The 16,356-nt window shown below is 44.6% G+C and overlaps 1 protein-coding gene across 1 annotated transcript; it reads left to right on the plus strand.

Annotated features, from left to right (window-relative positions):
- Positions 1–643: 643 nt before the first annotated feature.
- Positions 644–6,686, plus strand: LOC142785087 (uncharacterized). Its single transcript, XM_075883494.1, has 3 exons — positions 644–764; positions 2,916–3,004; positions 6,409–6,686. Exons 1-3 carry the CDS (start codon positions 685–687, stop codon positions 6,669–6,671), a joined length of 432 nt encoding a protein of 143 aa, XP_075739609.1. The 5' UTR covers positions 644–684; the 3' UTR covers positions 6,672–6,686.
- Positions 6,687–16,356: the final 9,670 nt, after the last annotated feature.

A 16,356-nucleotide genomic window follows, 5' to 3' on the forward strand; every position in this document is an offset into this window, starting at 1 on the left:
CACTGGTCAGCAGGCTTTCAATTGTGCTGAAGGACACAGGTGCCATAAAATTCATAGTCGATTCTTTCAAGAAACCGTATGTAAAGGCTGAAGCTTCATGCGTACATACACACACACAGACCATATTGTTTTTTGTACTTTATGAAAGCTGCGAAGGTCTCATGTGCCTCCAAGCGTAACCTGTCTTATTTATTCTCCATCACTGCAAAAGTTTTGTGAGTTTCAAATAAAAGTACTTTGCGCATGGCCACTTTTGGGTAATTTTTTTGTGTAGGTGTTATTTGAGCAGCCTACAGTGTTTACGTTATAAGCCTGTATGTATATGTTTCATTATAAGGATGCAGAATGTGTGTAGCTGTACAATATAGATGAAGTGTAAAAATTAAGTGTGTCTATTGTAGTGTTCTTGCAACCAATCTTACCCCCGCATTCTAGAACGTCCCTCCACTCAACGCTTCACCTTCACTTGAGATGGCTGATGGGAGCGCCGTCTCTAAGCAGAGAAAATTGCTGCATGTCAGCAATAATCTGCTGTGATTCTCGCGTAGCGCAGCGTCGCTTTCAAGCGAGCAGCGGCACAGTGCTCAACTTTGTCAAGTGAAGGGTGAAAGTCGAGTCGGGGAGCGTTTAGGAATAAGGGGGTTAGTTTTGTTGTCTTGTTCACCTGCCATTAACACTGGATTGATGCTACTTTGCTCTAGCTGTACAGTGCTCTCCAAGGCTCAAGGAGGCACCGCGCGAGGAAGGCTCGGAGGAAACCATGCGTGAGTTTCCTTTCATTGTTACACTATGCACGTATTAAGTGATAGACTTTAATGTATGTTATTTGTATTGTGCAAGTTTTTGGGGACATTAACTTCCAACACTTATATGTTCTGACGAAAATCACGCAAGAATGAGAAAAGCTTGAGCAAAAATTATGCAAGAGTGTAAGAAGCTTTTGCAGAAGTCTGTGAAATGAAGTTTTGAAATTTTGTGGCAATGTGTCATTGTACAGTGGTCAACAGTCTTGCTCAGCATGCTTGACTGCAGGGCTCCCGGCTGCACAGGCGCATCTACGGAGTGCCTGATGCATGATGGGCCAAATGTCAGCCTGCACACTGGTGCCTCTTATCCCCGTTTGTCTGTTACATCAGTGTCTCTTGTAAAGGGGATCAACTGTGCTACCTTTTTTTTCGAATGTAATGCGTTCTTTTTCCAGATTATTGTTGTTTTAAGGTAGAGCCTCACATTTCTATCAAATACTGAAGATTCTATTTTTCCTTCTAGATGCTATGAAGTCACTCCTTGTGTTACAATAGAGTGAACACTGTTATGAGAAAAGCTACTTTATAGAGTCAACTCACTCCATATTGACTTAACACAAAGAATTGGTGAAAACTACACTCCATTCCAGCTGCATTAGGAATAATATTCATTTGCATACTTCTCTTTCTTTTGTTTGTTTGTTGGCTGGAGGTTTGGAGTATAGGGTGGCCAGAGGGCAGGGCACTGTGTAGTCTTTCTTCATCTTCCCAATTTTGTGAACATCAATTGATAGCCGTATGGGAAGCAGCCAGCATGCTGAAACAGCGGTGAAAGCATGCAAGATGTTCACCATTGCATGCAGTCAGTTGCTGTGAGCAACCTACTGCATACAATTACTGCGAGTGGTGAACTAACGCTGCACTATGTGTGCCTCCTGGAAAGCTGCAATGGTAAAGTGCCACAATCATATAGTAACATGGATAACATCGCAATTTGTTTGTTGAATAATTTTGCAACAGAATCAATGGAGTTTTGGATAAATTTGTGTATCTGCCTTGTTCATCAAAGCTACAGAGTCAAATGCGATATATACTTGCGTATTATGTGTACTTTCTTTGTCAATCCAGTCATGTGCGAAGCTAGTAGGAATCGCTGGCCTAAAAGCTCAACTGGGAATATATGTTGCAGGCGCTGTCACAGCTGTCTCAAAGCGAATTGTCATTTGTTTGCTAAGCCTGTTCAATTGCCCCCATTTTCTTGAAGTTCTTCCGAACAGTGCTCACAAAAACCAGTTCCCACGACAGGGTTATACCAGAGAACATAAGTACTCTCCAATAATTGTCGGGAACCCAACGTAAAGTAAGATGCAGACAAGGAAGCGCGATGCCAACACAGTGCTGTGTGTGTCGCCCTTCATGTGTGTGTGTGTCCATTCCTTGTCCCAGTCTTCTATTGCGTTGTGTTCCCTCCGATATCTAACCAACACACCCAAGCTTCTATGCTAAGTCTTATTCAACGCACTCTTCTGCTGGCTCTCATACTGAATATTGCATAACGAAGAACTCCACGCTGATGTGCTTAGCGGTAGCACGGTTTCAGTTTTCTTCGGTAAGCTTTATAACAGCAATCTGCCTCGTATATAATTATTGTAGCCTATCACAAGGAACGGTAAAAACGCAATGGCCAGATGGCGAAACCGAAAAAAAAATGAGTGTGAAAACCTGCCTCCTCTAGTTGATGTGACAGGTCCTTGCACGCATTAAACATCTGTGCTGTGTCTCGGGAATACATTCTTGCCGTGGAAGAGGTGGGAAGATAGGAGGCAAACCTTTAGGCATTTCGGACTACACATAAACAGGTTTCAGTTTTCAAGTTTGATATTCTAGGGAAAGCGTAAAAGTTCATGGAAGAAGGGACCTTGCACTCAGTCCATTTTGTGTAAGACTGCACTCGCCTGCTCGACAAGAGATGTGCCTGACCAGAGCATCATGAAGTCAAATGTGTCTGTGTGTGTGCTGGCAAGGTGGCTCGGGCTGGTTGGGGAGGGCAAAGTATGCGAGGAAAAAGTTTCTTGTAGTAAAGCAGGCTGGATAATTATACTGGTGAGCAAATTATGTAAGGATGCAAATTGTGCGAGTAAATATGGTATGTACTCTTGTATGTTTTAGCTCTATTGCTACGGATCCTGCGGATCCAACTTGGCATCCGGCAGCAACAAAGACAGGTTCTGCAGGAGGTGCGACAGCTGAAGCACAAGGTACGGCTCTTGTCCGTGCCTCAGCACGCCCAGCCAGCACAGCGCCCCTCTGACCTTCCCCGGCTGCCTGCTGGTACAATTGGAGAACTGGAGGCAGCAGAGGCAGCTGTGCAGAGTAAAGCTGTGGCTGTGGCTTTGGTGTATATTTTTTGATTTTTAATATGCCTATGTAACATGCAGAAATTTAGTACTGCTTTAAGATACTGTGTTTCGGGAAACAAACTAGTCAGGTTATCTCATGAACCACTGTACTACAGTCGAATATGGATAATTCGTACTGAAAGAGGCCAGAAAATTTGTTCAAATTAAAAGAAGTTCAAAATAATGAAAGTTACCGTAATTACTTGAATCTAACACGCACCTTTTTTCCGGTTAAGAGAGTTCATAAATCGCATGTGCGTTAGAATCGAGTACGAAAAAAAATGAATATGGTCATTCTATTGCCATCGCCACTTACAAAACGGCCGCCCCCTACGTGCGTCGGCATGGCGCGTCGGTCATTTCTGCCTATGTGTTTCCCATGCGCGGCACTTCATACGTGTGCTGAGGAGTTCGTCATCTTGTAGTACATTAGCATCGACGGCATCGTAGGGCCGACTCCAAAAACTCGACGAGTGCACCACAATGCTGCTTCTAAAAGAAAAGTCGTCGCGTGTGCCGGAACGGACAGAAATTGGGCCGCATCGCGGTCATTCGGAGTTCCCGAAACGTGCGTGCGGGACTGGCGGAAACAAAAGCAGAATATTGTCGACAGCAAAGATTCACGCAAAGGCTTCAGTGGACCACAGCAGGGTCGGTTTCCACAAATTGAAGAGCTGCTCGGCGAGTATGTGATTAAGCAGTGAGCGGCACAGCGGCCCGTGACGACCGAACTGCTCTAAGTGCAGGCTATGCAGTTAGCCTTAGAAAAAGGGCTAATGCAGAGCCATTTTAAAGTGAGCATGTGCTGGCTAACGAACTTAAAAAGGCTTTTCCCTCCGAAGGCGAACGGGCATATGCCGGAAGTTGCCGGAGGAGTACGAAGAAAAGCTTCAGTCTTCAGAGGTTCCTCTTAAACTTGCGGCACAACAACGGCTACCTGCTTGGGCAAATCGGGAATGCCGATCACACGCCTCTTTATTTCGACATGCCTGGCACCACAACCGTCTAGGAGAAGGGGGCGAAGCAAGTTTGTGTACTAACATCGGGCCACGGTAAAACTAGAGTGACAGCAACGCTCTGTTGCACGTCAGATAGGCATAAGCTTCCCCCGTACTTCATATTTAGACGGAAGACGCTCTCAAAAAGAGTCGTTTTCGCGAGTGGTGTGATCAAGCGGGCCAACGAGAAAAAAGGGTGCGCGTTGCAACCGATGTCTTAGTTTTTTTGTTTTTTTTTGTCGTGGAAACCGGGCGCGCGTTACAATCGAGGGCGCGGTAGAACAGAGTAAATACGGTAAACGAGCGGAGGCCTCACCATGCGGTGATGCATGTGCATTGAGAAGTTTTATTCACAAATTAGAGGACATCCGTCATTAATTAAAGTAGTCAATACATGTCTGTACACGTTGGCCTTGCAACGAGTCAACAAGTTTTGCGTGCAGTTTGCGAACCATTTGTACTTTGGCTTCAGTATTCTCCTGGCAAAAGAAGTGGCGCGCGGCAATGTCCAGTGCTGACACTCTTCGAAGACAACTGTGTTTCCACTATTACCATCTGCGCTGCAGCCGGAGCGTGGCCAGCACATGATGAGAATGGAGGAGCGTCTCCACCTGGAGAAAAGCAGATCGGCATTCGAGAGAGAAACACTCCGCGGCAGCTTTTTTTTTCTCTCTTCATGCGCGGTGTTGAAAGGAGAAGAGTCTCTACGTAGCAGGAACGAAAAACAGGGAAGCGTGACACCGGCGCGTTGCAGATCGGCATGAGAGAGCCAACTCTCTGCGACAGCTTTTTTTTCCCTCTTTCTCTTCATGCGCAGTGTTAAGAGGAGAAGGGTCTCTACGTGGCAGGGACGGAAAAAGCCGAAGCGGGGCACAGAAATGTCGCAGATTGGCATTTGGCAAACATTCCACCGCAGTCTTTTCTTTTCTTTTCTTCATTTTCTTCTTCAAGCACAGCAATGAGGTGTCTGAAGTGCCACCGCAGGATTGGGCGGGGTGCTGAGAGCATTTTCGGAGCGCGCTATAGCTTTGATAGGACCACAGCATCAGTTCGAATTAAGTGTGTTGGAATTAATGAGATTCGACTGTATTTACTATAGTCTGTGAAGTCCGAGTGAACTGTCCTAAGGTAGCAGGCGATGTAGGCGGCATCGTGTGTTTGATGGGCAGTGACTAGCAATAGCCTGCTTAAAACAGACATTCAGTAATTTTGTTCATTTATCACCCTATTTCGTGTCCGCTGCGGCTCTCTCTACTTTGAACTACAGTTCACCCTGCCTTGTGTTAGCCGATTTCTTACTTTTTTAAAAATCTAGCATGCACCCAATTTCGCAGTGTGAGGAAAAATGCACCTTTGTTTATTGTGATGAGATTTCTATAGCGACATGCCTCTTTGTTGGCTATCACAGAAAAATATAAACAGCAAATGGTGCGACCATCTAGTGCGACCTTGATTTTTCTATCAGTTTCATCTATGACCAAGATTTGGTCGCTCTAAGGTTGTCTCTTAGTACGCCTTGATCAGGTTCATTTATCTTGTTGTGCTCTGCTTACAATGCATTGATTAAAGACATGTCCAAGCTTCTTTTTGAATTCCACATATTTTATCGTTTTTCACCTGTAGAAGCTACTCCTGGTCAACATTCAGGCAAAGACTTTGTAACCTCGAAGAAACGTGTATTGGAATTTGAGCACTGTACAAAGTAATTATACTATTTCATAGCTAGAATCAATATTTATTAAGGGTTATAACAGTGTTGTATTTCATAACAGCGAAACTGCATTCAGAGAAGGACTCTGAAAGGTTCTCACACTGAGTGTGAGAGGGCTGATGTGGAAACCATTTTAGGTCAAGTGAGTTGAAGTTAGCGTAAAAAAACATTGAAATGTTGTGATGCCCAAAAATTCAAGTTGTTGTTTTCAGTGTCCTCTTCTTGCAGATTTTTATCATGAAAACATTTCGATGTGCTGTTGCGTTCACCCCATCTATGCTTCTTGCATTTTTTTACAGTGCAAGCACCTCCAGCAGATTGGGGGACGTGGGCTCCGAGAAATTGGTGTGAATGCCATGAAGGCTGTATTGGCACATGACGTGCAAGTTCTGTACAGCCTTCATGGCAGAAAAGGGAAAAGGGCCTTTGTGAACCTGAGGCTCTGTAGATTAGTGACGGGTTAGACTTGTTCATTGTTTTATGTGTGTATCCTTGTGTATTCTCTGTACTGCAGTGCTTCATGTGTACTATGGCATTTCTGTTCTTGTATGCAGATGTCATCTGCCAAAAAGCAGGGTGCGACCAGGCGGAGGCCCTCAACTTTATTAAGAGGTGGCTGCCAGGGTCTGGTGATCGCTGTGGGGGCAGGAAGCGGCGCTTCAGAGAAGCATTTGTTGTGGAGCAGCCCCATGATCCCCACTCTCAGAGTGCAGATGATCGGCTGCTCGCGGCAGCTGGCTTCCTGCCCAGCCACAGCAGCCAGGGCCTTGACAGCACCACTGTCACTGGGCCCCCAACGCAAACTGACCTGCAGTAGAGCGGGCCTTTTTTAGTTGTGTATATATATTTTTCGATGTATACATTTTTTGTTGTACCAAATAAATAAAAAACAAAGAATAAATAGTCTGCAGACTGTCGGTGGTGCACTGTTTGGCTAGCTTATGCTGATTCAGAAGCACCATCACCATGTTTTAGTTACAAAAAAATGCTCTAAACTATGAATATTCTTGATTACCATGTGGGGGACATATGTGGGGATTGCAAGTGGGGGACATACGCTTTCAACATTTACTTCCTAACGACTTTTTTCGATCTGCTGTACCAAATACCAGTACCAAATAAAGCACTTGCTATTGCAAAAGATAAATTGGTAAAAAAATAAACTACGCTTCTAGTGTTAGCATAGGGAATGAGGTATAAAAGATGAAATTGATCGAGTAACTGCTTTCAGTTCTCAGCATTCAATTTTCTGTTGCCCCAAGTATACAGGACTGCAAAGCTACAAGAGCGGGTCATTGAGGCATATTGTTTAAATCTTCCAGTGAGAAAAATTCCCTACTAATAATGGTTACATATTGGCAATCCAATCAGTAGCCAATATTCGTCGTGCAGGAAACATCGGTGTAATAACGGCATTTGATTGGCTGCAATGTGGCCCTGGATTGGTCCAATGTCGGCCGTACATCCGTAGCCAATATTCGTCGTGCAGCAAAAATCGGCGTAAAAATGGCATGTGATTGGCTGAAATATGGCCCAATGTTGGCCGAACATTGGCAGCTTTGTCGGCAATACGATGGGCCTTCGTCGGCCCAATGTTGGTTGCATACTGGCTAAAACATCGGCAAAACGTCGGCCCATCATTGGCTTGAACGTCGGCCTGACATTGGAAGAAGTTGCACTTCCGACGTCGGCCCGACGTCGGTGCCGATGTTAGCCGATGTTGGTCCAAGATTGGTCCAACGGCGGTGTGCTGCCTGGGTTATTTGTTTCTGTGTCCCACAAGCGTTGCCAGTGGTTTCGCAGTTTCTTACGTAGGAAGGGTTTTAGGCCTGTTGCAGGGACAGTAGCGGTGGGGTTAATAGCGCGCAATATAATTGAGGTGGCCATTTCGTCAGCTAGCACATTGCCCTCGATGCTTCTTTGGCCAGGTACCCAGCAAATAGTAACATGCTGGTTGGACATGTACCCAGTACATAGGACGGAATACAGCTCAATTATTACCGGATTTCTCAATCTGAAAAGTGATCCTAATGCATTTACGACGCTTAATGAGTCTGTGAATATAATTGATTTTTGTATATTTGATTTCCTTATATGCTTCACAGCCGACAATAGTGCATAACCCTCAGCCGTAAGTATACTTGTTTCCGGGTGCAGCACACCGGATTCCGAGAAGGATTGTCCGACGGCTGCATAAGCCACCCCTACATGCGACTTAGAAGCGTCGGTATCAAACTCTGCGCATGAGTACTTGGACTGGAATTCTCGGAAATGCATTTTAATATGTGCGTCTGGTGCGTGTTTAGTGATCTCGACAAATGAGGTGTCACAGTGTATAAGCTGCCACTGCCACGGGGGTAAAAGTGTCGCTGTGGGCGTAGGACAAAGTTCTAGCAGCGGAACACCCATTTCCTTACTTAAGTTTCTCACACGCAAAGAGAACGGCTTTTTCACTGTGGGGCGATTATGGAAGAGGGTGGCAGTGGTCATATCGTTTATAGTTGAATAAGATGGATGCTTGACGTTTGCGCGTACATTTATAAAATATGTGAAACTGCTATAGGATCGCTGCAGGTGAAGTGACCACTGATTCGACTCTACATAGAGGCTCTGGATCGGACTGGTCCTGAAAGCACCAGTTGCAAGTCGGATACTCAGATGGTGAACGGGGTCTAGGATTTTTAATGCACTTGGCGTTGCGGAATGATAAATTATAGAGGCATAATCAAGGCGTGACCCGACAAGGCTTTTGTATAACTTCAAGAGGCACTTTCGATCACTACCCTATGTTGTACGTGACAGGAGTTTTAGGACGTTCATCGCTTTCAAACATTTCATTTTGACATATTTAATAAGGGAATAAACGTCAGCTTAGAATCTAAAGTGGTTCCCAGGAATTTCTGCTCGCTGCTCACAGAGAGTTGGTCTCCCTTGATCGCAACATTTGGTAGTGGCATTACCCCTCGTTTGTTGGAGAAAAGTATGCAAGTACTTTTCTTCGTGTTTATTTTAAAACCAATTTCATCCGCCCATTTAGAGAATTTATTCATTCCAAGCTGCACTTGTCGTTCGCAGGTGGACATATTGCATGATTTGAAACTCATCTGCACATCATCAACATACACGGAATAAAACATCGCGCTTGGAATGACTGACTGCAGGGAGTTCATTTTTACAAGAAAGAGTGTGCAACTAAGCACGCCCCCTTGCGGAACACCAGTGTCTTGGGTAAAAGTTCTAGAGAGAGCATTTCCCACTTTTACGCGAAAGGTTCGGTTAGACAAATAACTTTTAATTGTGTTTAGCATGTTCCCACGAATGCCCATGGTGGCAAGATCGCGGAGAATCCCGAACCGCCATGTGGTGTCGTACGCCTTCTCTAAGTCTAGGAATACCGAGAGTACGAACTGCCTATGAATAAATGCATCTCTGATGTATGTCTCTATGCGAACAAGGTGGTCTGTTCTCGACCTCCCCTCTCTGAAACCACACTGAAGAGGGTCTAGTATACTGTTACTTTCTAGAAAGTGGATTAAGCGCCGGTTTATCATTTTCTCATACAGTTTGCATAGACAGCTTGTTAGCGCTATTGGCCTGTAGCTGGCGGCCAAGGACGGATCTTTGCCTTGTTTAAGTACTGGGATGACTATAGCTTCTTTCCATGACAATGGAATATACCCAGCTGCCCACATGATATTGAAGAGAGTTAGGAGTGTTTTTAGTGCTTCGAGGTGAAGGTACTTGACCATTTCGTATGTTATACGATCGACTCCTGGCGCCGAGTTGTTGCAGCACGCAAGAGATGCCTTAAGTTCAGCTAATGTAAATGGGCAGTTGTAAGTCTCACTGGATGGACGTTTACATTTAAGGGGCTGCCGCTCTTCGCGTTCTTTGAATTTTAAGAACGTTTCTGTGTAGTTTGATGCACTTGAGACGTATTCAAAGTGTTCGCCTAGGCAGTCCGCCTGCTCCTCTATGCTCTCACCTCGGCTATTTACCAAGAGTAGGGCGTGCGACTCCCGACCCATTAACTTGTTTACCCTATTCCAAACCTTTGTTTCGTTGGTGTAAGAATTGATACCAGAGATGTACCTATTCCAACTTTCTTTCTTTGCAAGACGACGCGTTCTTCTAGCTTGTGACTTCACCTGTGACGAGGTTTTCAGCCGTTGGGTAATTTCGGAGTAATCTCCAAGCTTTATTTTGACTATTTCGCGCTTTCCGACAATCGTCATTCCACCATGGGATGCCACGCTTATTAGTCATTCCGTTAGTTTGCTTAATACATTTCACTGCAGCGTCAATAATAAAATCTGTTAGGTATGCCACAGCATCGTCTATATTAAAATCAGCAATGTCCTCTCCATCTAAAATTGTGTTTTCTCGGAATAGTTCCCAGTTGGCTGACTTGGTGTTCCAACGAGGAAAGTCAGGCGAGCATTTATCTTCTTTAGTTAGCTTCAACATTATCGGGAAATGGTCACTCCCAAAGGGGTTCTTGAGAACAGACCACTCCAGATAAGGAATTAGTGTACTCGTGACAATACTCAGGTCTATAGAAGAGTATGTGTTGTGCGTAAAGCTATAATATGTTGATTCTTTTTTGTTAAGTAAACATGCACCTGACGAAAACAGAAAGTGTTCTATTAGGCGTCCTCGTGCATCCAAACGGGAGTTGCCCCATAAAGGATTATGTGCATTTAGATCACCAACGACTATATATGGCGGAGGAAGTTCATCAATGAAACTTTGAAATTCTGTCTTCGAAAGTTGATAGCACGGAGGAATGTAAATAGAAGTAATTGTTAGTAGCTTCCTAAACAGCACTGCTCGGACAGCAACTGCCTCAAGGGAAGTTCGGAGGTTTATTTGCTTACAGGCAACACCTTTATCAACTATTATAGCGACACCGCCCGACGAGGCGGCAGCGTCGTCACGGTCTTTGCGGAAGATGGCATATTGCTTCAGAAAGGTTGTTTGTGTGGACTTGAGATGTGTTTCCTGAACACACAGCACCTTTGGAGTATGTTTATTAAGGAGTTTTCTAATATCGTCGAGGTTATGGAGAAGTCCTCTCACATTCCACTGTAAAATCTGCGTGTCCATTTTAGATGTGTTTTGTGCTGTGTGCTCAAGGATGCAAAATTAGCTCACGGACCCTTTCCAGGGGCTATGACACGAGATTTTTCTTTTTTGAATCGGTTGACCGAGTCGCGCCGATCCTTAGGCGCTTGCTGCGCCCTCACGCTCGGAGTTGTGTCCATTGCCTCTAGCGAGGCACTGGACAAGCGCTCTTGCGAGCGCTGCAGTTGTTTTGAGGGCTTCGCCTCTAAAGACAAGGCCCTCGCGGCCCCCAGCCCGGAGGTTGATGGGTCCTTCTTCAATGGCGGAGCAGCACTGGCTGCAACCGCCGAGGGGGCGGATGGCGTCACCGCTGGCTCACTACGCGTGTGCCAGACAGGCGCCGGGGGCCGTCGTGGCGCAGCCCCCTGACGCGCCACTTCGGCAAAAGTGGTTTCTGGCAGGTAGGACACCTGCCTTTGTGCCTCTCTAAATGAAATGTTTTGTTGTACTTTAATTGTGACAATTTCCTTTTCTTTTTTCTAGCTTGGGCATGACCGTGAGTATGCGGCATGCTCCCCGTTACAGTTCGCACAGTGAGGAGAGTTTTTACAGGCATCAGATGTGTGTTCGTCAGCACTGCATTTCGCACAAGTTAGGCGGCCTCGGCAGTTCTGTGAACTGTGGCCGAACCGCTGGCATTTGAAACATCGGAGGGGGTTTGGTATATACGGCCTCACTTGAAGCCTGATATACCCAGCCTCAACGGAGTCGGGCAGTACACTTGAATTGAAGGTAAGTATCAGGTGTTCAGTCTGGACTTCTTTGCCATCACTCCTCATGCTAATTCGTTTTACGTTTATGACATTCTGTTCGCTGAAACCCTCCCGGAGTTCAGCCTCCATCAGCCCTAACAGGTCATCATCTGAGACAACGCCACGGGTGGTGTTCATGGTTCGGTGTGGGGTTACTTTTAATTTGGTATCTGCAAATTTCGTTAGGTTAGGCAATTTTTCATATTGTTTCTGGTCCCGGAGCTCCAACAGGAGGTCACCACTTGCCATTCTCGAAGCTTTATATACTGGGCCAAAGATTCCTGTCAAAGATTTTGAAACAAGAAAAGGTGAAATTGATCGCACTGGTTTGCCGGGTGTGTCAGCGTGGATAACGTGGAATCGGGGAAAGGATACTCTCTGGTGACCAAAAAACTGGAATACTTCATCGGTGCGCCCTCTTTTCTGAGGGCGATCAGGGAGTGGGGGGAAAGAGCTAGCCATGAGAAAAGGTTTATTTTCGGCAGCGGCGCCAGCCACCCACCATGGAGTCCTACAAGAGGACGCTGCAGGGTCTGTAAGCACAGGACCTCCAGACGCCAGCTATACACCACCACTATAACCGAATATGGTGTACCCAAGGTAGGATAGTCACACAGGGTTAACCCTTGCCGCCAGGGAACACGGAAGTACACAGAAGAGAGTAGAGGACAGGAAAGATTTAAAGTAAGAGAAAAGACGAAGATGTGAGGAGGAGACAGGAAAGGCGACTGCCGATTGCCCCCAGGCGGGTAAATCCGGGGGTGCCGTCTACGTGAAGCCAGGGCCAAAGGGGTGTGTTGCCTCTGCCGGGGGGCCTTAAAGGTCCAATCACCCAGCGTCAGCTCAACCCCCAGGATCCCCTTTTCCCCGGACACGGCAAAGCCACGCACGGCTAGGCGTGGCAGGGAGCAGAAACTCCCCCGTTAGCTCGGGTCCGTGGTGTCGCTACACACCAAACGCCTGCTTTCACAGGCACCTCTGCGGGGGGTGCAGGCATTGTCACACCTGAATTTCACTGAACCAACAGCAGTTATCTGGGTAAAAAAATGTGTTCACAGTCTACGATACCATGAGTGGGGCATGCCTAATCAGTTTTTCAATTAAAATGCAGTGAAGAGAGTTTAATGCCTTCATTTTCAGATGCACCGATGATGAACTAATGCATGCTTTTGCGGCAATTTCAATATTTCCTGCCTGTCACATCTACCCTAAGCGCTGCCCCTTGCATTCGCCTCTTCGAAAAGTGCATTGCAGCCAAATGTACTGCAATGCACAGGAAGATGCACCCCATCGTTGCAAATATTTACTGCAGTTTATTTGCCCTCCTAGTTCATCGTTAGGGTATCGGCCTGTTTGGCCAATGTAAGCTTTGCCACAACTGAATAGTGCTATCTTATATACCAGTTCCCTAGCACAGGGGACAAATGGCTTCTTATGTTTCTTTCAACAAACTTCTTTCTCTGGTCTGTCACCTGTAAGAGTGCATAAATGGATGCTGAGAAGACTCGGTCTTCATCATGCTTTGAACAGTTTCTTAAGATTGTGTGAATTCATGTGAATCTAAGGAATTGCAACAAACTTGTAGGACCTTTGTCGTGTTGGCACGCTCAGTGATGTCGCAATATGCTTGAGAAGGGAAGATGCTATGGCAATGAGCGATGTGAAAGAAAAACCTTAAGTTATAAGGTGCAAAATCTGGCAGTCAAAGCTAAGGCTGCCTTTAGGATAGCATGACTTGGTCATAGCCATGTTCAGACATGAAGAAGCAATCTCTCTTTCCACCAGTATAGTGATATGGGAGGATAGCTTTTTTGACTGTGGCTTATACTCCCAGCAAATGTGGTCGTGACAATTGAAAAACAATGCTAAATCAAAAACTGGACAATACTGTGTTTGGTTGAACACTGCTTTAAGCGGGGTTCACCCTCATTATCCTTTACAATAGACCTTGCTGACAATGATGCGATCCAGAAAACATGGGATGACCACATTTCCTGGGAGTATAAACCACTTCAAAAAAAGCTATCCTCCCATTTGACCCTGTCCGTGATATGCTGGTGAAAACGCGGATTGCTTCTTCATGCCTCAACTTGGACCTAACCAAGTCATGCCCTCTTCAGGTCAACTTCAGCTTCGATCACCAGATTCTGTTCCTTCGAACTTTGGTGTTTCTTTACACATCGCTCGTTACCATAGCATCTTCCTTTTTGAAGCAGATTGCAGCTTCACCCAGCATGCCAACACGACAGAGGTCGAACATGTTGAACAAGTTTGTTGTGATTCCTTACAATTACACGATTTCACACAACCAGGGCAGGACAGCTTAAAAGCAGGGCATAAATCTCGTCTTCACAGTACCCTGAAAGCTTTTCCGTTTGTGCACTTCTTGTAAATGAAAGGACAGAGAAAGAAGTATGCCAAAAATTATAGTAAGCCATTTGTCTACTGTGCTACGGAAGTGGTGTATAAGATACCATTCAGCTGTGGTAAAGAGTACATCGCCCAAACAGGCCGATGCGCTAACAATAGACTTTGAGAGCACGCAACTACGGTGAATGCTTGGAACCATGGGGCACATCTTCCTCTGCATTGCAGTACATTTGGCTGCAATTCACTTTTTGAGGAGGCGAATGTAAATGGCAGGGCTAAGGCCAAGTGTGTGTGCAAAATATTAAAGGCAGGAAAGATGGAATTGGCCGCATTAGTGCATCATCGATGCATCTGACAATGAAGGAAGTAAACTTTCTTGACGGCAGTTATATCAAAAATTGTTAAGCATGCCCCCTTTATGGTATTGTACCTTGTTAACACATTTTTTACCCAGATTTTTGTTCTTGATTCAGTGAAATTTAGGTGTGACTGCGCCTGCGCATTTGTTTTTGCTCTGAGAAACTTTTCAAAAAAAAAAAAAACTCGGTTGGAAGTTGAGCGTCTTCTAAGTAGTCTTCCTTTGATTTTAAGCCTTCGCTCCTCTTGGGCAAATGTAAACTAGCCCAACAATGCAGTATTTTGAAGCTTATTTCCACATATATTGGCTGCTGTCCCCACATGTCCACCTTATTTAAAAATCATGGCACTTCACAGTAAAAGTCACCCCATAATCTTTTTTTTTGCTGATGCAACTGCACAGTTGTTTGGAGTGTATTTATGTTTCTCTTTTTCTTTCATTAAAATTACTGCATGAAATTAGCTTTCATTTATCCTTGTTCGGCACATGTTTTATTGATGAGCATAGCTAACTTGAGTACATTTTGTCACAGCAATTTTTTGGCACATGGGCCTTGCGTCAGCTATACCAGGTCCATTTCTCGGCCTTATTCACTGTGAACTTCTTGGTTCAGTTCAATTGGCAATGCTTCTTTTCATATTCACTGCATTTAGGCACTTCTCGAGGTTTCCGACTTTTATTTAAGCAGTTTGTAATGCGGTCCATCTTTTGTCAAAAACAGGCGATTTCAAACATGAGTTGAATTCAAGCTACCAATCTGCCGTGCAGAAAACCACAAGAAGAGTTACATTCTTGAGTTGGGTCCTTGAAATCGACTACAAATCTTCGTCACTTGCATTGTGAAGCTGAAGTTTATGACTGAATTTAGGCCTTTCCACAATTACAGACATCTTCGAACATCAATGAATTTGAACTAGTTCGCTTACTTTCATGGAGAGCTTTTCTCCTCGCAATGACAGAACCAAATTCTTGTGAACTTGTTATGCTTCAGTGCCAATTATTAATAAAAGTAGCCACGAATTTTTCTATTCAGTTATGTCATTTGCCCTGAAGCTCCAAATGCTCAACACAGGATTGAAAGCTCTCAACTTCACAGTTCAATTCTTCTGATCTGTATACAGGAGCATGACGTGGCCAGAAAAATAAAAACGCTACTTATCGAACTTTTCGAATTTTAGCTGGCCTTGCGGTTATGGCACATGCGATGTCCGTCTGAAGCCACCACATCCTTGTTTGTATTGTCCAGCAGGCCCTGTGACACAGGTCTCACCCTGATTGACAGATTAATTGTTGTACACTAGGATCAATGGCTCTGCAGTGAAAAGGCAAATTATTTATTGGCCAGAAATGTTTCTTCATTTATTGGCAATATTATGACACACATAACACCATGTGCAGCTATCAACATCCCTATGCTGCTTGGCGATAAAACGTCATACAAAAGCTTACACCACGACGCTAACATCCCTTTACCTTTCCTTATAATTATTTGGTATTTCTCCTTTGTTTACTCAAGGTAAATTTGATTTAGTTATGCTTATTAAGCAAATAGGTTAGCTCATTCAGTGGATTTTTATTAGGTGTTTTCATACACACTGTAACACAAATGTATATGAGACTTCGGCACAGAAAATCCCATTCATAATTGCAAGGCTGCGTGAAGTGATCAAAAGCTTTTGGGAAGCGGACATACCGTATAATTATAGCTGACCCATTATATGTCAACAATTATTTTTACATGTACTGTTAGTAAATTCTGGTTCAATTATTTTGTTCACCTCAATGATATTCTGTAAGAATTTTATTTATTCTATGTCTTTTGGGTGCAGACAATTTCTGAATGACATTGATAAAAATGTGAGAATTTAAGTTTTTCAAAATATCAAATAGTCTAACTA

Source organism: Rhipicephalus microplus, chromosome 2 (assembly GCF_043290135.1).
Source record: "Rhipicephalus microplus isolate Deutch F79 chromosome 2, USDA_Rmic, whole genome shotgun sequence".
NCBI lineage: Eukaryota > Metazoa > Arthropoda > Arachnida > Ixodida > Ixodidae > Rhipicephalus > Rhipicephalus microplus.